This window comes from Neomonachus schauinslandi, chromosome 2 (genome assembly GCF_002201575.2).
Source record: "Neomonachus schauinslandi chromosome 2, ASM220157v2, whole genome shotgun sequence".
Taxonomy (NCBI): Eukaryota; Metazoa; Chordata; class Mammalia; order Carnivora; family Phocidae; genus Neomonachus; species Neomonachus schauinslandi.
Window position 1 is genome coordinate 59698005 of NC_058404.1, and position 26577 is coordinate 59724581.

Genomic DNA, 26577 nt, shown 5'->3' on the forward strand with positions numbered 1-26577 from the left:
CCCTTCTAATATCCTTAAGCCAGTCTTGTTTGTGCTTCTGCAGCCACCTAGCACCAACTTTTCACTCTTCCAGAGAGATCAAAGTGCAGCTCGGTCCTTCTCCCCAAGTCTGTCTCAGCAGCCACGGCCCATTTCTTGATTCCCTACTGTATGTACTATGTGCCAGGCTTGGTGGAAGCACTATCTTAAAAACTACTGTAAAGTAAATAACAGTGATGAGACAATAAAAGTAAGCTGAAGTAAAGCTAATTAGTAACAGCAGAAAATAGTCAACTAAAGTTATAAGAAAATAAAGGAAAAAGCTGTTTCAGGTTGCCCTTGTTAGTGGTACATTTCTGAGTTAAAAAAAAAAATATCCAGGGGCGCCTGGGTGGCTCAGTCAGTTAAGTGTCCCACTCTTGGTTTCGGTTCAGGTCATGATCTCGGGGTCGTGAGATCAGGCTCCCTGCTCAGCGGGGAGTCTGCTTGAGATTCTCTCCCTCTGCCCCTCCGCCCGCCCTCATGCTCTGTCTTGCTCTCTCAAATAAATAAATAAATCTTAAAAAAAAAAAATCCAGATAGTTCTGAATATTGGCCTTAATACTATAATACACTGCTTACACTGCTTTAGTTTTTCTTATCAGAATTACATCCCATTTTCAATGAAATGTGATTTCTAAGGTCTTTACGGCTTCTCCAAGTTACATTAGGTTTATCTTGTGTTACTTTTTCAGAAGTTTCCATCGTGGCTTAAACAATGATTTGTTTGTACAAGTCCCAGCTCTTCGGTTGGCACTGCTGAGAACAGCGACCGCACCTCTGATTCAGAGGTGGCTTTCTGCTGTCAGCATGATTCTGGGTTAGCATGAGGATGTTAGGAAACCGGATCCACTGTTTCCAAGACCAAGTTGCATGATTTAGAAAATAGCTCCTTGTGTGTTCAGTTGCTACACTGTCATTATCTTTCTGTTTTTCATCTCCACTTCCATTCCCCCTCCCCCAAAGCCTTTGTTTCATGATGAGACACTGGTTGTTAGGATAATTCCTGGAGGGGCAGCAAGCATTCCTAAAGGCTGAGCTCTCCTCTGGGGTAGTTCTTTGTGCTGTGGTGAACCACACACTAAGTGCTAGGGAACAGAACCCAGTCCATTTTTCACTCCTCGCATACCTGAGGTGACAATCAGCTGGGCAGTACTGGTTACTGATCCGTAGTCATTTCTTGCCGAGCACGTAAAAATCCCTGCATCTTCGGGGAAAGTCTCAGCGATAACTAGGGTACAGATCTCCTCTGGAAGGGAAGAGAACAGAATAACTCATTTGAGTGAAACCACAAGATCATCTTGAAGAGGTCAGAGTCTCTGCCTTTCTAAAACAAGCAAATCAGGTAACAAGTACTATAGTCTCTTTACAAAGTACTCACAATAGAGTTTCTCTACACTGAATTTAGCAGTTCAGCACAGGGGCCAAAGCTTTGACATCAGACTCATCCTTTGTGCCTGAGGCAAGATCAGCCTTGGTTTCCTCACCTATAAAATGAGGACAATATATACCTAATGGGGTATCTGTGAAGATAAATTAAGATATTTGCCAAGGGTGCATCCCTGCACCTGGTATGTGAAAGATGCTCAGTAGACACCAGCTCCCTTCTCCTCCTGCCCAGTTTAGTTAAGTATATGCGGAAGTTCCTTCAACTTCAATGCGGCTGCCTTTTATGTCAGCTCAACTGAAATGCAATTAGCGGGGAAAATCAACTTTCTCTGAAATGCTGACAATGGGGAGAAAAAACAAAATATGTCAGTGCTGGGCCTGCCAACAACTACTCTGGAAGCTACTGTTACAGTGTGACGGTGTTGTGCTGTGAAGCATGAAAAGCCCAGACTCAAACCTGCTACGGGGGCTTGAGTAAGGGTCCTGACATATCTTGCCTCTGTGACTTTAGTCAAGCTCCCCGAACTTCAGTGTTCTCCTCTGTAAAATGGAGATAATAACAGAAACTACCTATAGGGTTTGGATTAATCATGCCTCATAGAATTAACCATCACAGGGTTACTGTGGGGGATGATGAGCATGACCGTGACAATCGCCGACTGTTACAAAGCTCTCATCAGGTGCTAGGTACAGTTACCAGCACTGAAAATAGATTTAATCCTTTTATTAACCTTATAATTAGATGTAATATTATTAGCCCATTTTATTGATAGGAAACTGCAGCACAATAAGGCTAATTAGTTTGCCAAGGTGACATAGCTGACAAGTGGTAAAATCAGAATCCAAGCCAAGTCAGGTTCCAGATTCCATACTCCTAACAACCACCTCTTCTTGTGACAGGCTAGACATTGTGTTTGGGACACTGCCTGGCACATAGTAAATGCTTTGCTGCCATTAAATAGAACCTGTTGGCATTAAAAAGCTAGATCTAGAGTGTATTGACTATTTTTACATTGAATAATTATCTATATTTTACCAATAAAAAGATTATATTAGTAAATGTTAAGAGAAGGGATATATTTCTGATTCCCACAAAAAAGAGACTGTATTGATTATTCCCATATTATGTGGGCAGTCTAAGACTTTGTATTATAGACTTTTTGCAAAAATGGCTTCAATTCTTTTCCTCTCTACATCCACACAGAGTACAGATGTGTGTAACGTGACTCTGCAACTCCATCAAGTGGTACGATCTATTTCCCCAATCCCTGAATTCCGGCTGGCTGGCCTTGTAAGTTGCTTTAACCTAGAATGCAGAAGTGATGCTGGTCAGGGGTCTTCAAGGGGCCTCGCTCACTTCTGTTCTATCTCTTGGAATCCTGCTGAGCTCCGAGGTGCGTAAGTCTGTGCTGGTCACTGGAAGAAGGGCTACACAGAGCAGAGATCAACCATTCCAACAGACAGCAACCTAGACTAACTCATTCCCAGCCATCCTGGAAGCTGGCCACAGCCACACTGGTAGTCCAACTGAGGTTGGCAAAACCTGACACAGACCACAGAACTGCCCAGCTGAGGCCAAGCCAAATGGCTGACCCACAGAATTATGAACTAAACAAATGGGTACTGCTTTAAGACACTCATTTGGGAATGTGTACTGTGCAGCCATAGCTGATGTAAGTGGAGAAGAGAAAATGCTTCTCTACCAACCTCCTTCTCTGACGGACTGCTAAGGGTAAACTTTTCAGACTTGTAGAATAATGGGTCTTCCTTCAATTCAATGATCAGGAATAAAAATTAGTAAATTTGTCTCAACGCATATATTATGTTTTAGACACTGGAAGAAAAAGTACCAGGGCGGGTTAAAAGTGCTACCTTATTTTTCCCTTCCTAAAAACGAAGGGGGGGAAATCGGAGGGGTAGATGAACCATGAGAGACTATGGACTCTGAGAAACAAACTGAGGGTTCTAGAGGGGAGGGGGGTGGGGGGATGGGTTAGCCTGGTGATGGGTATTAAAGAGGGCATGTACTGAATGGAGCACTGGGTGTTATACGCCAACAATGAATCATGGAACACTACATCAAAAACTAATGATGTAATGTATGGTGATTAACATAACATAATAAAAAAATAAAATAACATGGTATTAAATATTTTTTGGATATTAGCTAAATATATAATAAAAATATAAAAATACAAACTGAAATGATACACATTAAATTAATGAAAGTAGTATTTGGGGAAAAAGATGGAATGAGGGAATAAAAAAAAGTGCTACCTTATAAAATAAAAACATTTTTACCTATTAAAAGGATCTTTAAATATCTCTTTTAAATACAAATAAAAGTAACAAATGTAAACAAACTACAAAGTATAAAGTGAAAAGTCTTCCTTTATATTCCATTCATGAATTCCATTCATTGGCGTTTATTTAATTACAAGTTATTTTAAGTTCTTAATAATGTCGTTACTTTGTTTCAAATAACATTATTTTCTCTTTTTGAGATGACGGGATCCCTGAAGACTTCCTGTGTTAGAAATTGTGAAAAATAATGGCTCATATTTGACTCTAGCTTTTCCACAATTCACTGGAATACTTTTGGGGGCAATACAACTTGACCACACTGGGTTATACTGTATCAGGTAGCTTTATATATGGTGACACTGGGCCTCATAAGACTTAAGACGAGCTGACTTTGATTGCTCATTTCACGTCTCACCACTGAGTAATATACGTTTTTGAAATTCTGCGATCAAAACAGACCTTTAAAAGACCCATTTGGTATACCCAGTGCAAATGTAGATTTATATGGATAACACTACATAATTTTCTGGCTTTCTCAATTTTTACCCAGGTGAAAACAAAGCCAATTGGGTTCAATATTAGCAGAATATTTACTTCCAATGCTATAGTGTTGATAATAGCACAAAGAAACATTTATTTATTCAAATTCTGTACCTAGGCTCTATACTGTTTTATAATTTCAATAAGGTATTTCTATAAATGATACTCAAATTATGACTACATCCTATAAAACAAGCTGTGGTGTAATGGGTAGGAAGGTATAAATTCAGGCATGCTCACCTCTGCTCACCTTCATCTCAATCAGTGAAGGTTTGAGAGACACGGATACATTTGAAGTACACAATTATTATGTGATGAAAAAGTTCACCGACCAGAAGAAAAATAGGACAAGAGAGAGCACGAGGTAATCCTGTGTGTTTTTGAAGGTACTATACAGAGTTCTTAGCCTTCCAAATGGAGGAAGATAAAAAGTGTGGAAATAATTCAAGTTGGAGCATCACATAAGATTAACAGTTTGGAAAGCGAGGTGCATCTGGAAAGGGACAAGGGACTGGAATTTTTTTTAACTGAATACATATGGTTATAGGAGGAGTTAAAAGTGTATTTAACCAGAGAAGGATAAAACTTAGAATATCACCGCTGTAAGGGATTTTAGAGACTGACTAGCCCAAATCTCTCATTTCTTCAGGTGAGGTCCAAAGTGATTCTCTTAAGGTCATGGTTAATTAATGATAAAGTCAAAATGCTGAAATAGTCATCCTGCCTCCCATGAGCAAGCTTTTTTTTTTTTTTTCTCCCTACAGAACAAAGCCTCTCTAGTTGTTCTGCATTTTTTTTCTAGTTCAGGGCACAAGGAACTCAGTGTAAAATGAGTGAGGTAAGGAAAGATTTAAGATGGGAAACAAGTTTCCTGAATCTGAAACTTTTAATTACTCTCACTATCCAAGTAATTTAATAGGAAATTCATCTGCAGAAGGAGATGTGCTGTGTGTCCTCAGAGACACAGATATACTGAAATAGGGCTTGAAATGTGGACATGCTGGTATCAGAAGGAATGAACAGCCTAATCTTTTAGGATGTGGGGAAAAAGACCATCACAGACTGGCTGTCCTCTGAGAGATGGGCTTCAGGCAGAGGCAGGTCACCTTTGTTTCCTGTAGCAGATGCTGGGGGGAACCAGGAAAGCTTCCCGGCTTTCAGCAGCACCTAGGTGCTTCCTGCCTGGGGCACCACTGCCTGAGTCCCTGCACTATATCCCCAGCATTCGGCGCTCACTGGAAAGGGCTTCTCTCAACCTTGGATTATTCATACCTGAAAAGATGGAGTTTCTGGAGACACTTGGAGAAATACCCATCACCAGTTCAGTAGCTGAGAATGCCCTAACTGTAAACACAGACCGAATTCTGTGCCTTGAAACCTACATTCAGAACAGGATAAACTCTTATCTAGCAGGCATGACGTAAAGTGGTTTTGGAGTGATGATCTTGACAATTTTAAAGTTCCTTCTTATGTTATCTATGATTTTGTGATTTTTAGTTATGACATTTTTAAAAAGCCTGAGCTTATATATACAGTTGCCCCTTCTAAACCAGAGGGCCCCTTTGAGAATGAAATTTTATCATCACCGCATACTTCCATGACTTTGAGGATAGATTACAAAACCTCGACGTGGTCACAGAACCCTAAATGATCAGGTGGCTACTCTCCAGGTTCCTTTTGTGCCTCTCCCCTTCTTTCATTCTGAGCTTTGGGCACTCTGGCTCTTGGGCTGCTCCTTGCAAAGCCACAGACCTTTACGTCTCTGAGCCCTCTGCCTGACGTTTCCACCTCAACATGACTTTCTCAGAGAAGCCTTTTTTGATTAGACTTGGTCAGATCCACCATCTGTATTGTAATCTTAAGATGGCAGACTTTCCTTGGAGACAGCACTCACACCTATAAATAATTTATTGTGAAATGTCTGTCCACTTCTGCTCCCTTGACTCAGGCCTCTGTGAAAGCAGAAAGCATTTGTTTTGTTCAGCATCTCTGACTGGCTCTCCGTAAATATTTTTGAATACATGTATGGATGAAATTTAGATTGCAGGAAAAAAGTAAACAGTTGTTTTACAAAAAGACTGTTTCAAATTTGATTGAGCAATACTTATTTTATATGGGGTTTTCAGGAATACTTCCAGTGCATAAAAGCCTAGTCCTGTACAGAGTCGATGGCCGACGAAACATCTAGAAAAGGCCACAAACTGACAGAACAACAACAAAAGAAAAGCATTGAGATGTTCTAGTGATCTTCATGCATTGCTATGTCCCAGTGACTCGTACTAGATAAAATGTGTACTAGATAAAATGCCCCAAAGGTTGTTCAGCTTTTCTTCTCTGGGAAAATTTCAGAACAAACTGACAATAGGCTCTCACTTTGTTGAAAGAGCATGATGGCTCATATGGTTCTGACATTATAAAAATGAAGAAAGCCATGAGGAAATGAGATGAGCTAGGTTGTTATATTGCATTTTTATCCAGTAGCATCTTATTTGAACAAAAAGACCTTTAAGACATCTGTAAAATACATTTTGGTGAGAAACAGAAATCAAGGAATGACTGCTTATGTCAAATAAAGGCAGTTAGAGGCTTACTTATCTATATTTAAAAACTGTCCATTTTAAAAAATGGAAATTTTTAAAGTTACCAATAACTCTATGATACATTTTAATCCATTTTTCCTAAGTGAAAAGTTTTGATGGAATGGAATAAATTACTAAATTAGAGACCATTTTTACTGGTGATAAATTTTTTTTTATGGTTACCTAAAAATTACTTAATCATATAAATATCTCTCAGAATTCAACCTTGAGTTTCATTCAAAGTTTTGATGTACTTAACACTTGGTTAAATACAAATAATTTTGTTTGCCAAACGTCATAAAATGATGAGGCAGCAAGGATAATATTACTAGGTCCTTTGGGTAATAAGGGAACATTTTTATAAATGCTTTCCTTCACAGCCCTTACTTGTTTTCCTCTTTGGGGTCCAGCCTAACTAAAAAGAAATCCAGCTTTTACCTCCCAAACTACATGGTTTGTCTAAGACAACTGATAAAAAAGAACCTGGACTAAAATCAACAAAATGAGATTCAGTGTGGGTAAATATAATGTTTGCATAAATTTTTTAAAGGATTGTTTTACAGTTGCAAACTATATCTTATATAGAGGGTATTTTTATTTTGGGGGGGGCTAATTTAAATGCACAGTTTAAGGAGTAATGATAAAACAGACCCCTGTGCACCCATCAAGTCTAAGAAATAAAATATTACCAATACTTTAGAAATGCCCCCTATGTGCTCCCCAATTTAATCTTTCTTCTTCTTCTCCTTTTGAGGAGCATAATCAGTCTTCTGATTTTCATTATGTTATGTTTATCACATATGTATCCTTCAAAAAATGTGTTTAGTTTTAAAAAATTGAGTCATAAGCGTAAAGAAAAAAACTTGTCACTGTTCAAGAAAGTTCACAGGAACTATCTTTGGGTATAAACTGGCTTCAACATCCCTGTGAGTTTACAAAAGCCCCCACAGGAGTCATCAGCAGACAAGGTCATGAGTGAGTCCTGGGAAACCTACGGCTCACCTCGGTGGGGAAGTCTGGTGGGGCTAAGTGTGGGCAGGAACTGGAGAGCCAGCATGAATAGTTGGTGGAGTAAGCGTCCCCACGCTTTCTGTTTTTAAGTTCAATGTGGCCAGCTTCCAAATCTCAGCACCAGATCAAGTCAGAATGGTGGGGGTGGAGGGACGAAATGAATGTTCTTAGCTGAACCAGGAGGCAGGGCAGGGAGGGGAAAGCACGAAAGGCCAAGAGAAAAGAGAACTACCCTGCCATTCTGTCATCAGGGTAAAGGTCGAAGCAGTGGCAATGAGCTCTTCGTGATGAAAACGTCCATGAGTCTGTCTCTTGCATCACACTACTCCAATCTGGACTTGGCCTCCATTCCTGACGCACAGCTGTTACCCTCCGGCGGGCTCCCTTTAGCTCTTGCCTGCATTTGATCTCCTGCTTTCTAGGTGAATTCTCTTGCTGTGGTAGAGCACAACCCAAATAAAGAGTTGTGGAGGAAAACCTTTGAGACCTTGCAAGTCTGGAAACTCTTGACTACATCTTCATATGGAATCGAAGGTGTGGCAGGGTATAGGATTCTAAGTTGGAGGTAATTTCACTTTAGAATTTTGAAGACTTTGCTTGTCTCTTTGTGTCTAGCCTGACTACTGAGAAGTCCTAAGTCATTCTGATCTTGTTAGTTTTATGTGACTTGATGTTTTCTCTCTGGACACTGGCAGAATCATCTCCTCATCCTGGATATTCTGAATTTCACGATGCACACTGCTGTGAATTTATTTGCATCCACTGTGCATGCAATGAGTCCTTTCGATCTGGAAACTGGTATCTTTCAATTTGGGGAATTAAAAAAATTATTTCATTGATAATCTCTTCCCCTCCTTTGTTCTCTCTCCTGGAATCCCAATTATACATGTATAGTCTACTTAAGCAAGTTCTCCAGCATATTCTAATTTTTTTTTTACCTTTGTTCTCTTATATTCTTTTTTGTCTTTCTGCCCTACTTTGTGGGATATATTCTCAACTTTTATTTCTGCTACCAATTTTTCATTCCAAGAACTTTTTGTTTTCCAAATATTCCTCCCCTCTTCTAAAAGCTTTTTAATTTTTACTTCTTGGATGCACTGATTCTCTTATCTGAGAGGAGTGCTGTTTTGTTTTTACATTTTCTTCTCTCTGCAAGTCTGTTTTATCCAAGTTGCTTTTCAGGGCGGCTTCTTTTCTTCTGTATCATCCATGACAGATGTTTCTTCAGAGGTCTTTTCTCTCTTCTTGTCTGACATGGTTCTGAGTTAATTAGAAGCTCTGAGCAAGACAGAGGAGCTTGCCAACTTTGGCCCTACCACTATGGTGATGTGGATGGCCTCTTCGTTGGAGAAACTTCTGTATCACATGTATCAATTTTCCTTTCTCATGGGATGTTCAGATTGCCCAGAAAGGAGTCCTTTAGGCTCTGCCAGGAAAGGAAAGGCTCCGAGGCCAGCATTCTAGAAGGTCAGTTCAGAAGACTCGGAATAGGAGCATTGAGAATTTAGAATTCTAAGAGTCACTCAATTTTCTTTTTGGTGCACTCTCAAATGTGCCTCAAAGCTTTCCCTCTCTCCCCAGAGATTAAACCAAACTTTCTTGGTCCGTGGGACCCTTAGTGTCTCAGTAATAGTTTATGATGCTCCCAAGCCAAAAGATATCCCTAACAGCTTCATTTATTTAGTTATTTTGAAAGGACATGTAAGTATTTAGGTCTTAACAATTTAGTTACTGTTTGAAAAAACAAATTCGTATAAATTGAAAGAAAAGTATTATTTTATTCTTAAATAACCACAATTACTAACTAATGAATGCACGCATCTGTTGCATACTGCAGAACTCTTGAGATCAGATGGGGCACAGCCAGCCTCATTTCCCGTTCTACATTGACTTTCATGTGGCACTTGCTTTTTATCGACACATACACATCAAAAACTGAGTTTCAAAAAGATATGATGGCATAGAGAAGAATGTGGGGTGCTCTAATGTTGAAACTCTGAACCATTTCAAGCTGGTAGCTGTATCTATCAGATGTTGAGTATCATTGTGTTTGCATCAAAAATGTCAAACACGACAGCACCTCTGTCAATTGGTGTGGTGCCCCAGGTTCGAGAACCACAGGCTTCACACAACCCACTTTTGTTCAACCTACCATCTGAACCTGGACTTGCATTAAGCGTTGAACTATGGACAATCTACTGGGATCTCAAACCTCCTTACCATCGCTCTCCTACAACTCAGCACTATAGTACACTTAACAAGTATAATTAACTTCACATTCTGAATCACAGAATCAGAACATGAACTCTGTGATCTAAGATCTAAGATGATGGGTGGCACTGGTTAGCAGAGATTCATATTGAAAGTATACAAGGCACCGTATTTTTATGTGTATAATTTCCCAGCCAGCAAGACACAGTATTTTTAATTTTGCATGCCATTAGACAATGCTGTAGAAGTAACTCAATACAGTTTGTGGCTGCTTCCAGACAGCTGAGTAAGGGCCTGAGTATTAAGAGCTGTCAAATGAGTGTTCTGTGCCCTCCATACCACCCCCGCCCCAGACTAGCCTTTGAAGGATTCAATCAGTATAAAGTCAGAATGTCAAAGAAAGAGGCCAGAGCAGGTAATATGACAAACGGATGTTGGTCTTAAGCAAGCTGACTAGCTATTAATTCACAAAACAGTCTGAAAAGATTTGTGATGCAAGCTGACTTCTGTCTAGACAGAGAAGGGAGTGTAAAACACATTAGACAGATACAACACAGTAATGACAAGAAAAACCTGTTTCAGTCTCTCAATGCATTAGGAGAGAATCTGCTAGTTCCTTCTTTATCTCAATATCTAATCCCTAATGGGGCTATAGCTAGGTACTAGTGAATTTCAATTTTATTTCTAGAGCTTCAACACATCTTACACATGATTTTAAAAAGAAGAGTAAAGAGATACAAAGAATGAAGGAGGAAAAAGGATAGGTGAAAAGAGAGATTAAGAGAGAGAGGAAGAGCGGGAGGAGGAGAGAAGCGAGGGAGCACCAGACAGTGAGGAGAGAACAAGAGTGAATGTGTCAGAGGACTGGAAGAGAGTAGGAAGAGAGGGTAATAAAATCCGAATGCTTAAATACATTCCTGAATTTCAAAGGCTATTTATGTTTTAGCATTTGGAAAACATCACTTGGCCTAGTCCTATAAAATTTATCTCTTTCCTCAGATGTATTATAGTCATGTCTGTTTTTCTTCTTTCCACTTAACAGTGGCTAAAAAAAACAGCTATCTGGGAAGCCAGTTCTTACATCCATTTTATATGGCTGAATAAGTTCAATGGCCTAATGGATAAAAAAGTCAATCAGGTCATTTAAGGAAAGTACACAGTTCAGTATATATTTTGTTTTTTCCCCCAACCATGTCAACAGTCAACTTCAAGGTCAATGTAAGGAAAACATCCGGCTACTAATAAAAGAATCATCATCATACCTAGTCTAATAATAATCAAGCATGCCAAAACGTTGTTTAAATACAAATATGTTTTAACATTTGCTTGTTCTGAAGTTCTCACTCATAACAGCTCACATGAGCAGTCACTGGAATAGCCATTCATGTGTTTAAAGTTTTGTCTTAAAAAGAAATATGATCAAGAATTTTAACACTACACACCAACTGTAGATTTCCAAAAGGAGACAATTTTGATGCTCTATTTAAAAAAACCAGGGAACAATTCCAGTACTATAGTAAATATAATTATGGAGAAATTATCAAAGATCAGAGAAAACTAGCCATTTTTTTAAAAGATTTTATTTATTTATTTGAGAGAGAGAGTGAGAGAGAGAAAGAGCACAAGAGGGGGGAGCAGGCGGGGGAGAAGCAGACTCCCTGCTGAGCAGGGAGCCCGATGCAGGACTCGATCCCGGGACTCCAGGATCATGACCTGAGCCGAAGGCAGTCGCTTAACCAACTGAGCCACCCAGTGCCCCATTTTTTTTTTTTTAAAGATTATTTATTTATTTATTTATTTGACAGAGACACAGCGAGAGAGGAAACACAAGCGGGGGAGTGGGAGAGGGAGAAGCAGGCTCCCCGCTGAGCAGGGAGCCCGATGTGGGACTCAATCCCAGGACCCTGGGATCATGACCTGAGCCAAAGGCAGGCACTTAACGAATGAGCCACCCAGGCGCCCCTATGTTTTATTTTTAATAGCTCCTGCCCATCTACAAGGTTTTTTTCCCCCTATATTGACAGATTTGGTTGACATAGTTCTGTACCAAGAAATATTTGTTTTCAGCAAATTCTATTATAGTTGGAATGGAGGAGACTGTTTTGTTAAATGCTTTCAGATCGAACTGAAGGAGAAAAAAAATAAGAAAATTCAGCGAACACGGGGAGGAGAAACTTTTATATTGCTAGGATATGCAGCTTAAAAGGAAGGCCTCCCATATCTTGCTCTTTTCCTCATGACTTTGCCTGTTAAAAATCATTCTAGAGGTCATTTTATTCCAGGAAGCTGCCTAGAACTAATTTTACTAAGTAATCCTGATCAAAACTATATTCTAGAAGCAAAACAGCAAATCATAATTGAAAAAGAGTGTGTGGTATGAGGGGTAAAGAGGAAGAGGATGGAAGAGGGGGGTGGTAGATGTTTCTATTCTCCGTCCCCACCCAAATTTATTCCTTCTGGGCCAATATACTGAGCGTTTTCAATTTTCAAACATGTACATACTCAGAAACTAATCTATGCAGCTCCTAACCAGTGTTGTGAATTTTCGGATGATGGTTAGTTTAGGATTTTCCAACAGAGATCATCAGAGATATTTCATAAATCATTGTCACCTCTGTAGGGGATGACGATGGCAATGACACGATGAAAAAGAGTTGCATAAATTTGCACAGAATCCAAAACACAACATCAAAAGCAGTCCTAATCTATTCCAGTAGTAATGCTTTTAGAATTTGTGGCCCAAAATGTTAGTTTTATTTGTACATAAAGTATCGAAAGGCATAAACCGCCTATAGGTTTTTCACATAAACTTTTCTGTAGAAAAAGAGGTATCTGGCTCCTACTTTTATATCTATTGATAAGTCTTTTTAGAACAGTAAACCCAAAAGATGTGCCCTAACATCTTAGCTCATGCAGTAGACCGAGTTTCAGAAGTTCCATGTATCAGGGAACCAGCATGATGCAATTTTATATAAAGACCTATCACAGACAAAATATGCAGTTGTGCATTTCCACATTTTGAAAAATGACTACAGTATTCAATGTGGTGACTGACACATTAGGTGGGACAACATGTTCTAGCTGTAATCATGACAAGAAGGCAGCAGATCAATTCCCATTGTTCTCTGAGGATGCTACTCAGCATCTTTTAACCTTGGGATCCTAAAAGGATCACACCCTACTTTTAATGGCCCAGTGCTCAGCTGTGAAAGGTTCAGGACAAACCACAGTTATCTGACCTGCAGTAGCCCATAGAGAACCTTCAAGTTCCCCAAGAACGGACAGAGCAAAGCCTTGGCTCCTAAGGGACATAATGGCAGAGTCTGCTCGACCCTGAGGAAGAGGCACAAATCAGTTTTTCTACCGTTAACCAAGGAGTCAGCAAAACTGGTAATTTTGCTGATGGGAGAAACACAAAAGAAAGTAGTCTCAAGGAGGGTGTCCTATGAAATGCACAGACAAAAATTTTCGTTTCTTTTGCAAACATTGTTGTAGTTCATGGGGAGTCATAAATATACAAGAAGTCTGGAGCAGGGAAACAGTCGGACCTGGCGCTTCTGGATAACACAGCACTCTGATGAGGTCAAGTGACCTGGTAATTAAGAGAGATCCTAGGGCAAGATGACTTTCTTCATGCTTGTAGAACAGTAAAAGTTTACGGCTCAGGGGACATAAATGAGAAATGCCGGTGGTCAGCTTTGCTTACATCTTTGGGCTGCTCTCATGTGAGACAGTTCTAAGCTGGAGGGTCGAGCCATTAGTAGGTTTTGGTCCATAGAAGTATGCAGCAGATGGTTCTTTTCTACTGGAATTTTAGGCGGACGTTTTTTCATCACGAGCTTAGTTTGCTTTCTGAATATAAAAGACTATATTTAAAAAAGCCGTAAGTCACTGAGCTTCACCTTCTTGTCTCAATGGAACTTAATGTTTTACTAATAAAGAAGCTGATGTAAAAATGCAGTGTACAGACCCCATGATAAAGAAGATATTGTCTTTAAGGGGGTTTCATATTTCCAGGGAACTGCAAAAACACTGTTCTGCTTATGGCTTTAAAACTGAAACAAACAACTATTGAAACCCAAAAGATACATTACCAAAGAAAAAAGAGCTTCTTACCAGGTTCAGCTGTAGATCTAGGTTCTGTTTGTCACACGAGGAAAAAAAAAAAAAAATCAAAACATAGTATTAGAATGGGGTTCCGTTAATAAGAAACCTACCTATCTTTCTCTATTACTTTGTCCAGGACACGTCTGTAGGATATAGGGAACTCCATAATAGTAAAGATAAAGTGATAATAGATCTATTCATATTTCTATAAATACAGAAACCCAAATTCCAGTAACAGTTTACACTAGGAAGTTTTTTAAACCACAGTTCATAGAAGGGCTTATAGGAGGCTTGTAAACCTCCTAAAATTATTTGGCCAACTTTGAGTTCAAATGTATGTAACATTTTTTCTGAAGAACATACAACTTTTATTAGACTTTCAAAGGGGTACACAGTGACCACCACGACTTTAATTTACTGGACCCCGCATATCTGCAGATTATCTGGCCTCACTACTCTTCGAAAATAGAAATCAATTCATCTTGAATGACTAAACACTTCTTGGTTTTCCTGAAGCTTGAGAGAAGAAAATGGACGGATGTGGGAGAATGGGCACCTCTCCTTACTTTTCTGTAGAATTCTGAAATCTGGAGAGTCTTGAATTTCACTCCCTTGTCGGAACCACTTGACCTGCAAAGGGGGTGCTCCTCGGACCCGGCACTCCAGAACCACCACCTGACCCTCAGATGCTGCTATGTTTTGCAGTTCCTAAAAATTCAAGGAAGACACTCCCCATAAGACTTTGGTGCACTCTTACACAATTTCAAAACAGAAAATAAAGCTTCCAAATCTTAGAGGGGAAAAATATGTAAAACTTGCATTATAAAATAATTACCACTAACTCAGGTAAAAGTAGGCACCTTGAAATCCATCAATCATTAGCTTTCTATAATCTCCGTGTAATGAGATTAGTAAGGTCTACCACTGGGGCCGTGGACATTTTGGGTCTGTCTGCAAATTTATTGACACTTTCATATTTATGGAATTTTATGGCAATGCCTGTTACCTTTCTCTATCTACACTGAAGAGTTAGCTGGTGGAATGCAGACTTTCTAAAACAATTATATTCCATATGAATGTAGATTCCTGGGAAAACCAGACAAGAAGAGAAAAAAGGCATGATTTGTTTTTACATGCCCCAACCTTTTCATGTACTCCCCCCCCCCCCCCCCCACCATCTCTGGAGCTTCCTATGTCAGGTTTATTAAGATAAGGGGCTTGGGGATTTTCTCATTTTGGAGTTCTGAGTAAAATAATAAAACCTGCAGTACTTCTCCGTTCATGACCCTTATTTCCTCTTCCCTTGCAATTACGCTTGTTGCCCCTAACCCCACTCCAAGTCCAGGCCAGTAAATTTTTACAGTGCAACAGATTAGAAATTAATTTGGCTGCACAGATGCAAAGAGGTAAAGCTTTTATACTTGTTATTAAATATCAAAGGATTAATAGTCCCCTCACAGATGTCCTCCCCCTGCCTTCCTCCTCCAGGATTACTTAGCAATGGGGCCTACTTCAACTTTTTGACTTTTGCAACTGCTGACTTGAGAGTATGAGATCTTACATAGGTGATGTAGAACTCTTAAAATAATTCAGATATGACAGTAATTCACCTACACGTCAACCAAAAGCAAACAAATCCCCATTAAGAAGTGTGTGGTCTTTTCTGGTTTTGTTTGTTTATTTAAGATTATCTGAAGGGACAACAAATGGTGTGCTGGGAAAAAACAAATGTTGCAGCAAATGGGCTGCAGTGAGTGTGGTAGAGCCCTAAGGAAATTCTCAGAGTCGACGCTGTTGGCAGAAGAACTATAAAAAAAGGCTAATGTTAAGTCTGAGAAGGCATTTGATAATAATCTGGGTGGTTAACAAGAATGCTTTTTTTTTTTTTAGTGAAAAGGTTAAGATTATTAACTACTTCTGATTGCATTCTGTCTCCTTATTTTTAAATATAGGAAATCTCTGGTTTTAAATTGACTTTTTTTTACTTTGTGACTGGGTCCAGAAAAGAGCTAATTTATGGGATCACAGCAGGAAAAGTGTTGCTAACAGGGCCCAGGTTGTGTGGATTAATTATTAAACACTTCCTGGCTTGTCCAGGAAGTTGCTCATGGTAGATTTCAAATGGTACACAAATATTTTTCATGACTGAGCTTTCGGGCACCAGAGGAGACTCTGATTTATTCCTAGGATTGTGTGTTTTGTTCAAACATTGGAAAGTCAGAGATAGAGAAAACGGGTAGACGCCAAGGACCCGAAGCAGTCAAAACTCCACAGAGTTATTCCAGGATTACAATACCAATCTACCTGGAGCAAACTTTGTCATCTTGAGAAAAGCCACAGCTAAGCGGAGTGAGCCATTAGGAGAATCTTCAGCGACACAAGGGGGAGCCCTGAAGGAGACTCAGAGCCAGCCTTCAGAGGTTGCACATGGCAATCTACATCATCCACTCAGGGTAGAACTGGGGACCCCTGAGTGTTTTAGGGTTCACATAAGGGTACCTCCTGTCATATATCAAACCCACCTGATACTGTGATTCCTTGAAGGGGCCGAACTATTTAGAAAGAAATGCAACATAAGGCTAGTTGCTCTCTTGTCTCCCATGAATCTCTACTGTCCCCAGTCCCACAGTCCCAAACCAGCTCTGCTGTCCCAGCTAAGCCCGGTGGCCTACAGGCAGGAGCACGGCCTCTGTCTCTGAGCAGCTGTGACACCTGGAAATCCTTACCACAGCAGTATGAGGAAATAGATGGGGCACCTATTAGACCGGCAAAGCCCACCTCACATTCACTGTCACCATCACGCCCAAGAGAATGACCAAAAAAAGATGCTAAGGGTGGCAAAGGGGAGGCTACTTTGAGTTACAAAGGAGATGAGCAGATTTATCTTCTAAACCTGCCCCTCCAAAACCAAAGCCCGGGCCCAAAAGGAGCCAGCGAAGCAGGGAGAGAAGATGCCCAAAGGGACAAAAGGGAAAGCAAATGCCAGGAAGGAAGGAAGCAATTCTGCAGAGAACAGAAATGGTCTACGGTCTAGACACAGAAGGTAGAAGGCACTGGAGATGCCCAATGAGGTATGCTCCATGCTGCCACTCACTCTACAGTTTTGTGGTATTTTTTTTAAATCAACCTTTATAAAAATACAGAATTATGTTTCACTTTTCTTTTTACTAAGCTGTGTGGTTAGCATAGAGTATGTTTCCCGGTTTTCTTCTGGGGGTGTGGATATACCACTAATATAATGTCAATGCCTCAGGAGCTGGAATGCAATGGAGGAACAAGGTTTTTTGTCTAGCTTTTGAGGCTTTCTCTTGGTGCCCAGGAGGAGTTCCGTACCATCACACTATGCCAGGCCACGGTGGGGCAGCCCTGTAGGGAGGGAAAGCAAAATCTCACATCCTCTCTATTTGCTTAAATCAAGAGATGCACTGGGACCCCAAAAACAACATCAGGGAACACAGACTTCCTGGTGATGATCTGGTGAAGCTGCTTTTGAAAAGCTCTAAAACCACAGAGCAGCTGAACTACCCACACGGTGGGAACATCTGCTATTCTCAGCATGAAAGGACGACTTTATGGATGACTACAGTGGCATTGCTTTCAGTGGTCAGGTTTTTTTGTTTTATTTTTTTGGTACTTTCAAAGTTGTTGTCAAATATAATCATTTGTTGCCAGTGTCTTACACTAAATATCCTGCTTACGAAAAGACCTTTAATAAAGCTGGATCCAGGCTGGCTTGGAAGGAAAAAAAATCATTCCCTACAAGAAGACAAGCAAGATGCTCTTCCCTACTGCCTTGCACAAGTTTTATGGATTTGCTTTTTCACATATGTCTTTTGTTTACTTGGCCTAGATTCTTGTAAAAAGTGTGAGGTAGGAGTCCAATTTAATATTTTTTTATCTCTACTGAAGAAGTCATTCTTTACCCAGCGATCTATAGGTTTCTGTAGATATTGGAGTGTCTGTGGGCTCTGATCACCTCCCAATTTGTCTGGTCTTGTTCAGCACCATACTATCCTAACTACTCTACCTTTACAAAGTCTTGACATCTCCGAGGACAAATCCTGTGCCTTCCTTACCAGCATCCGATTTTCCTTCTTCAGGAGTACCCTGGCTATTTTTAGACGTTTTTTTCTTAGAATCAAATTGCCAAGTTCTACATCAAACAAATAAAACAAGGAACCCTTTAGAATTTCAGCTAGATCTGTATTAAATTTATACATTAATCTGGGAGTCATGACTTTTATCACTTTTCAGTCCACAGACATGGAATCTCTCTCCACTTATTTGGGAAAGACATCCACTTTTTAGGTGTCTTTCAATCAAGGTTTGTAATTTTCTCAAAAAAAAAAAAAAAAATGCCACCTAGAGCCATTTCTGAGTTGAGCAGTTGACTACTGAAATGGATGTCATTCAGTTTGGCAATGCAAAACACAAACTTGGAGAACAAACTGTTAGTCCTTTTTTTTTCTCTCTCTCTAAAACATGCTGGTTCTCCCAAGCAATTTCCTACACAGCTCTTTCTCTCATTTTTTTCTACCCATCTTGGTTTTCCCCACTCTACTGTAAGCTCTATCAGGTCACTGACCACGCCCACATCATTCAGACCCTTGACAGGATGATACTCACACAACAGTTGTTCTGTAAATACCTATTTAGCCCCAAAGGTAACCACGAGAGCCTGCGGATCTGCTCATTTTAATTTTTAAAGACTGCTACATGAAGCCCCATGTGAAGGGAACTTAAGGACCAAAGCAAACACAGAGAACGAGACTTGCAGATATCAGACCTTTGTAAAAATAGGAGGAAAGTAGGCAGGAGCAGCTCCATCGGGCCGGCAGAGATACGAGGTTGGACTGTGGACCTGAAAACGCAGAGACGCATGGATCAAATTCTGAATATAGAAACTGTTGAAAAGACAGGCTAAAGAAAACTTTCATTATTGGGGTCACTCCCCATGAATGGAACGAGGGAACGCAAATAGCGCCATGTGTCATTTTGCTGGTCTAGGCTCACATACAGTACAGACATTGTTCCACGTCCTCCTTTCACAGCTGTTACACTTCTCTATTCAAAAGGATATTCAAGGTAAAAGTTCCCTGGTTCCTTGGGGATCCATGAGCTTGTAAATGCTATTACCAAATGGATTTCTGTGTGTGGGACTTCCACAGGGGTCTTTTCAAAAGTTCTCACAGACATTATATTTTATTTTTAAATACAGTCTGGATTCATGGAATTAAAAGCACAAGTGGCTGGCAGTGGAGGGTAAATTATCAACCATCTACCTTATGTTTAGCCTGTACTCTTTTTTGTGTAAGGGATCACAGGAAACAAGTTAAAAAGGAATATATTGTTTTTTTCTTGATGTGCAAAAAACAAAGGTGCTAAAATACTTACTGAATGGCACTCGTCTCTGGGGAAATATAAAGATTCCAGAGTAGTGAATGGAAAATATGTCTCTTTCTCCAATCATTTATCTTCAAACACTTTGGATTTATTCCCTTCTATGTAAGCAACTGCTAGCTTCTTAACCCCAGACAATGGTGATCTGATACCATGTGTCTAAATATGTCACAAGTTATCATCGAGAATGTTGGCAGAGCTGTAGAGATGCTAGGATAGTAAAGGGCCTTATTCATTATCCTTGTAAGACTTTTCATTGGCTTGTGCTTCAGACTGGGTTTCACTTTTTGTTGTCTTTATACATCCAAAGACTATTTGAACACTTATATAGTATTTAGTCTGTGCCAGGCACTGTTCTAAGTGTTATAGGGAGATTCACTCATTCACTGAATCATCAGGATAGTCCTGTGAGATAGATGGTATTATCTTCATCTTATGATGAAGAGACCAGGCATAGAGAGGTTACATCAAGTGGTAGACCTAGGATTTGCACCCAGGCAATCGGGCTCCCGGGTGTTCAACTTTATGTGATGTTGCTTAAAATAATAAAGCAATGGAGTTTCTGTGAGCCCCTCATCCTCCTATACAACTGGAATATATGACCTTCCATTTAGTGTTCCTGGAGAATTTAAACCATTTAAAATGTACCATTTACATTATTATGGTGCTTACATATTTAAATATTTTCTGCTCTTAGGCTTTTGTGTTACACTTTAACACATTCTGCCACATTCAAGAAATGTTTCATGTGTATATTTCCTGTTTCCCATGCATAGTTCTATAAAGTGTTTGGGAATGAAGCTGGTGATGTATTTTTTTCCAATGAAATTCCTAGCATGGTGCCAATAAGCATTCATCACTCATCAATACTTAAATATTAAACAAAAAAAATCCACTGATTTAATCAGAAATATTTTTAGAAGTTCCACTCTGGTTTAGGGGTTTACAGGAAATATCTATGCTATCTTTGAATGAATTATACTGGTTGGTTCAAGTTTATAAACTCAAATGTCTTTACTGTTTCCATATTCCACATATCCAAGAGTATATGTCACATACTACAATTAAAAAAACACCTGAGTGCTCAATAGATGGAGGGCCTGGTGATGCTCACAAAACAGACTTACTAGTTAGGAATTCATTTATATTTCAAGGGCAAGGGTGGGGAAGCCTTTTGTGAGTGTCTTATTTAAATATACACATCATAGCACAAAGGCAAAGTAACATACATCTGATTAAAACATTTAGATTCTAATTATATTTTTACTGTTTTTAAAAAAAATTTCCTGTTATGTTTACAAAGTAAACTCAGTATTATTTTCCAGTAGTGTGTATTGTTGTTCTTTCTTGGATATAGCAGTCTTATAATGAAAAAAAAGGCAGGATAAAAATGCTTGGTTAAGTCAAGGAATTGGAATTTTTTTAAATTATCTGTTTATCTCTTAGAAGAACTTTTGTTGGTATGTGGACTTTTCTTGCTTCTAATTTGTTTTAAATGAGCTAATAAATTTGGCTAAACAGAAGAGGACATATAGGTGGAAGAAAAATCAAATAGTCATAGCTAAAAGAGATACCACTTTATCAGGCTATGGGCTGTTAGAGACATTCCTAATGGAAATGCAGACGTTGAAATTGGTGATGTGTTTTTGATAAAAGATGATTTTTAGTGGGTTGAAAGGGAGGACTTAACCTATCATTTTCTTTCCTCCCAGTTGTGTTTCCACTTAAAAAATGCTACAGGGAGTGTACTAGCTGGAATCAAAGCTGTAATCTTTAAACCAAGAAGTTTGCTAATGAGTTTGACTCACTATGGTCTCTGGTCCAAGGCACACTTACCTGTTGAACAGGGACAGACAATGGTTGAATCACAGCTGTGGTCACTCCTGTCTTTGGAGATGAGGATCCTATTGTCAAGGAGACAGAAGTTGTTTTCTTTTGAGCTCTGGAAAATAAGGAGGCAAGTGCGTTCCATCAATTTTTTTAAAGCAGGAATTGCTCTTTGAAAGTTTTCCCCACAAGAGCTCAGTTTCTTTTTGTGCACTCAATCCACTTCAACTGTAAGTGCTTCAGAAATGGGAAGCCATAATCTACAGTTAGAATAGCTGTGGTCAACATATGCATAGAATAGATCTTATAGATATTAGCAAAATAAACACACGGGTAAAAGAAAAATAACTATATATAACTCAGTTATTATCAGAGAACCTAAAGTACTGAACTTGGAAATCCTAAGAGAAAAGAAAATATCTGGAAAAGGCCCAATCTGTAGCAATAAGCAGATACTTGAAATCTTTAGGGTTAGGGTTCTGTATTTAATTCAAAGTTTTAGTGGTCTATTTTAAGTTTAGCAGCTGTTCTTTGTTCTGGTTTCTAATTTTGTTGAGAATGTCTTGGCATTTTTGTCTTTTCTTACAGCATAAAAGTTAGTGAAGTGTAGAAAAAGGTTAAGAAGAGTTGGTTTCTAGGCCCAATTTTGCTAAGAGGCTGGCTGTGCAATCTCAAGCGAGTCCAGTAACTTCACGAAACTTAAGATCCTTATCTGAAATCAGGAGTGGCAGAGTATATGATCTCACAAGGTTCCTTTAGCATTAATACTCAGGGATTATTTGATGTTGAATAGATATAATTGTTACGTATCTGCTAGCAGATCAAAGGAATTTATTAGCACAGTCTCAACACTCATGGAGTTTTCTACAAAATTCTGGTAGGTTTAATTTTATTTTTGCAAAAATTTAATTATTATCATCAATTTACATAATAATTATTTTGGAAAATAATCCATTTGTCTTTGTAAGAAGAACTAAATTTTACAATTTTCATGATAAGATCTAACTAGTAATAGTCTTTATTCAAGTATTTCTGGGCTAATTGCACACTTTCCAATTTGTATAAATAGATTCGTCCTCATTTACATTTTGGTAATGATTTAACTAATTTCCTCTCAATGTTGCTGTTGTTTTCATATATTTATAACCAGTTAGTTGTCCTTGAAACTTAAGATTGTCTACGGTGTGATTTTGGCATCTCAATGATGAAGTACAGACTTCAAAGTCTAAATTCCTAAGTTAGAAATTGTGTTCCACATTCAAATATTGGATCTTTGACTGACATCAGCTGACCTCTTCCTTCGCAGCACAAGGCGCACTGCTTCTTACCCCAGTGATTCTGTCCACATTCTTTGTTGTACAGATAATTGATGGGATCGTAGGCACTTACTGTGGCATGGCTCCAGGGTTTGATTTGAAAGCTAAATTTTCACTCTCAGAATCTGTCGAACTGGCACCTGAGTGAGTGAAAAATAATGATAAATTTAAGATCTGAGTAGTATCTATAACTGCTTCAAGGAGTAATATTTCTCATTTTTAAATAATCACAGACGAAGTCTTATGCTGAAATAGGGAATGGTTCAGACCATTTTTACTTGAACTGTTATTTTTCATAAAACTACTTAAAGAAAGATCTTCTATAAAAAGCTTTCTTCAAAGCAATATGGTTTTAATGCCAGATTTACTATTAGTTTCATTTTTATCACTTTGGTCATCACAACCATATTTTTAAATGGCTTATAAACTATGAAATAAATGTGTGTGTGTGTCTGTGTGCAAAGCATTCATGATTTTAAACTTTAACCCTTTCCCAGGAGATTACATTGTGTGGATTATTAATGACTTCATTACTCATTAATTAGGAGATGCTTTCTGACTCTGATAAATTAGAACAAAATAGTGGCTTCATTCTTGAATAAGAAGGTCTCTGATTTTGGATCATGCTTTCCCAAATTCATTTGCTTCATTACGGTTTTTGAATTAAGGGTCACCTTATTAGGTTTTTAGTCAAAATGCAAACTGTGATAGATTTAAAATAATTGTGATGATTAGAAGTATACTCTTGACATTTCTTTTATGAGACGTATTTAAAATGAGTTAAATTATTTAAAGATACTTTAATATCAAATAATACATGCTTATAGAAAAGTAACCAAACGGCATAGAATTATGTGACATAATACTAAAGACCAGTGGGTACCTTCCTTAATGCCATTCTGCACGTGTTAATAGTCTGGTATCTATTTGTCAGATAAATTTAATGTATTAACATACATGTATTTATGTACATATCTCTACAAGTAGAATCACACTATATGTACTCTTTGCAATTATTGGTGCTTATAAATACATTTAGAATATATGCATTTCCTCAATTTCTTGGATGGCTGCCCAGTGTTCCGTTGCATGACTCTATTTCTCCTGTCCTTTATTCATGTTTTAAGAGTCAGGTTTAGGTAACTCTGCTGGAATGTCTGCTGTCCCTTCGTATTTACTTCTCTAACTACCGCTTAGTATAGGCTTTCTTCAGTTAGTTCCTAGACCACCAAAATAGATTCTTATCTTGTCTTCCTCTGTCTCTCTGTCAATCTTCAACCGATGTCATTTTTTACTATAGCTCACCCTTCCTGTTTAAAAAAAAAAAAAACAAAACCCTAAGATAAGGAATTTCAACTAAGTAAATTTAAAAACCTAAACCCCTGTTATTTAGTGGCTTTCATGATTTCCAACCAGATTTTCTAGTTCTATCAGCCAGAACTTCCATGTCCTATAACCCCAAGCCAGAGAGTTGAACATACTCACTGGTGTACATTCCACTAGGTAATGGGAATGCAGCAGTGAAGAAATATACACATACATCCCACACACCCCTGCCCCCGTGGAGTTTACATTCTTTTGAAGACACAGACCACAGACTAAATAAATACATGACATGGCGGTGAGTGAAATGGGAAAGCAAATCAGAGTAGGGGTATAGGGAAGGATGGGCATTGTGTGGGATGCAATGTGAAGTGGGGTGGCAAGGAAGGCTCCATCAAGTTGGGGGCTTTGAGTAAAGACCCAAAGGAGGTGGGGGCTTTCCTTTCTTGGGTCTTTTCCCATGTTTGTACATTTAGTTATATTATTCATCTCGTAGGAAACTCTTAACTAGTCTTCTAGATATGATCAGCCTATTAGTGTTTTCTGTGCTCTGTCTTCTCTGAACTCCCCATGTTCTGGCTTATACTACTCAGGTCACTTAAAACATCATATCTGCTAGAAAACTGTAAGTTTTTGGAAAAATTGAGGTGGGGTTAGGAAGGGAACTACCAATTTTTGAGTACTTACTATTTTGCCTGGGAATCTGCTAGGCACTGTGTAACATTTAATTATTATAATAACTCACCTAAGAGGTGAATTATGTCTAATTACACATTAGAAAATTGAGGAACCAAGAGATTAAGTAATTTGCATAAGGTCACATAACTGGAAAGCCGTGGGGAGAGGATTTTTGAACTTGTGGTCTGTGACATCCCCCATGTGGTATGACCTTCATGTGCTGTGGATGTCTATTCCTCCAAGGCCTCGGCTTCATGCCTTGCTAATGGCAGGCCTTCAACTGGTGGCAGGATGAATGAATGGAACCTTGGGAACTGCAAATGCTTGGTTGGGGACAGAAAGTGAACTGAGCAGCCACAAAAGAGCAGCATGCTGGGGGGCAGCAGTGGGAGGCAAGTCGAGAAATGTAAAGTGGGATGCGGAATACAAGGACCGAAGTGCTTGGACTTTCTGTCTAGGCATCCAGAGTGGTGGGTGGGAAAATTAACCATGCAGGATGAACTGGGGGAGTAGCAAAACAAAAGAGCAGCAGCACCAGCAAACCATCAAAAACAGGTGACAGAGACGGAGAAAGTTTTAACCGTGATGAGGAGGTATGGGACGTGAGCAGGGGAAACAGGAGGAAGAATCAGTAGACTCAGTTACCAGAAAATCATGGGTGACTTGAGACAGATCAGTTTTACTGGAATCACAGGAGCATTAAAGAGAAAGGGAGGGGGAGCAAAAGTCCTACTGAAGTTATCACAGATGCTCTCAAAGTGGCCAGAAATTGGGGAGACAAATAGCTGTCTTTCATCTGATGCCAAACATTTTATTTGTATTTTTTTTTTAAGATTTTTATCTATTTATTTGACAGAGAGAGAGAGCGCGAGAGAGGGAACACAAACAGGGGGAGTGGGAGAGGGAGAAGCAGGCTTCCCGCGGAGCAGGGAGCCCATTGCAGGGCTTGATCCCAGGACCCCAGGATCATGACCTGAGCCGAAGGCAGACCCTTAATGACTGAGCCACCCAGGCGCCCCTGATGCCAAACATTTTAACTCTTAAAAATAAAATCCCCTCTGATTATCTAGTTAGAATTTTCCTTTTCTTGAAAATTCTTTTTTCCCAATTTTTTTCCAGCTGGTTTTTAGAGAAAGGTAAAGGGCCAAAAAAGGTTTGTAATCCCTGGATAAGAATACATTGGCTAGTTTTTGCACACCTGTCCAACCCTTGTAAATCTCAATGTCACCTTCTGTCTCAGGTGTCAGAGCAGCTCTTGCAGATGGTGGGAGATCAAATCTCCCTATCTGTGCCAGCAAGTTCCCTCCCCACTCAAGATTGACTCTCCCCTCCCTCTCTCCTTCTGTCTCCTCCCTTTGGTCATCTGCTCTGCACCTGCTGGTCAGGAAAGGACATTCCTGTCTCTGGTTACCATTTTTGTATTATCAAAACATCACTTTCAGTTTTTGATGGAGGCTCCAGTCTGAAGGGATATGATCCAGAACCTGCAATTACTATCCATCTATCTGTTCGTCTAATGCTATTTCTATATCACTCCCCACACACAGTGAAGGAATCAAATGCCCATGATCTCTGTGCTTTTCTGGAAATTCAGTGCCAGTGGAAATGTCACAAAAATGTGCCTGCTGTCTTGCCTTTAAAAGGTGTGCGTGCCCTTTTCATTTAAAATACGTACCCCATTTAATACTTCCTCGTAGGAAAAGACCCAGAAAATGTTCAATAGCAAAAATTAAAGAAAAAAAATCATTTGGAATACCACCACTAAGATACTTTGGAGCATATCCTTCTAAAGTTTATCCCTGTGTACCTATATAAATAATATATTTTAAGAAGATGATGCTATGCCTATTGTTAAATTATTGCCTTTTTCCCCT

The 26577-nt window shown here is 39.2% G+C and overlaps 1 protein-coding gene across 3 annotated transcripts in view; it reads right to left on the reverse strand.

Annotated features, from left to right (window-relative positions):
- PALLD (palladin, cytoskeletal associated protein) overlaps nucleotides 1–26577 on the reverse strand; it is a 386227-nt gene that overhangs the window by 201816 nt on the left and 157834 nt on the right. For 2 of the 3 annotated variants that reach the window (XM_021698996.2, XM_044912854.1), the window contains exons 3-8: nucleotides 22776–22842; nucleotides 21396–21501; nucleotides 18946–19020; nucleotides 14726–14867; nucleotides 14169–14192; nucleotides 1148–1267 (exon numbers count right to left, since the gene is read on the reverse strand). In XM_021698996.2, the coding sequence (XP_021554671.2) occupies nucleotides 1148–1267; nucleotides 14169–14192; nucleotides 14726–14867; nucleotides 18946–19020; nucleotides 21396–21501; nucleotides 22776–22842 (534 nt within the window). Of the gene's footprint in view, nucleotides 1–1147; nucleotides 1268–14168; nucleotides 14193–14725; nucleotides 14868–18945; nucleotides 19021–21395; nucleotides 21502–22775; nucleotides 22843–26577 lie in introns of those variants that run through there. The other variant, XM_044912855.1, reaches the window with a different exon arrangement.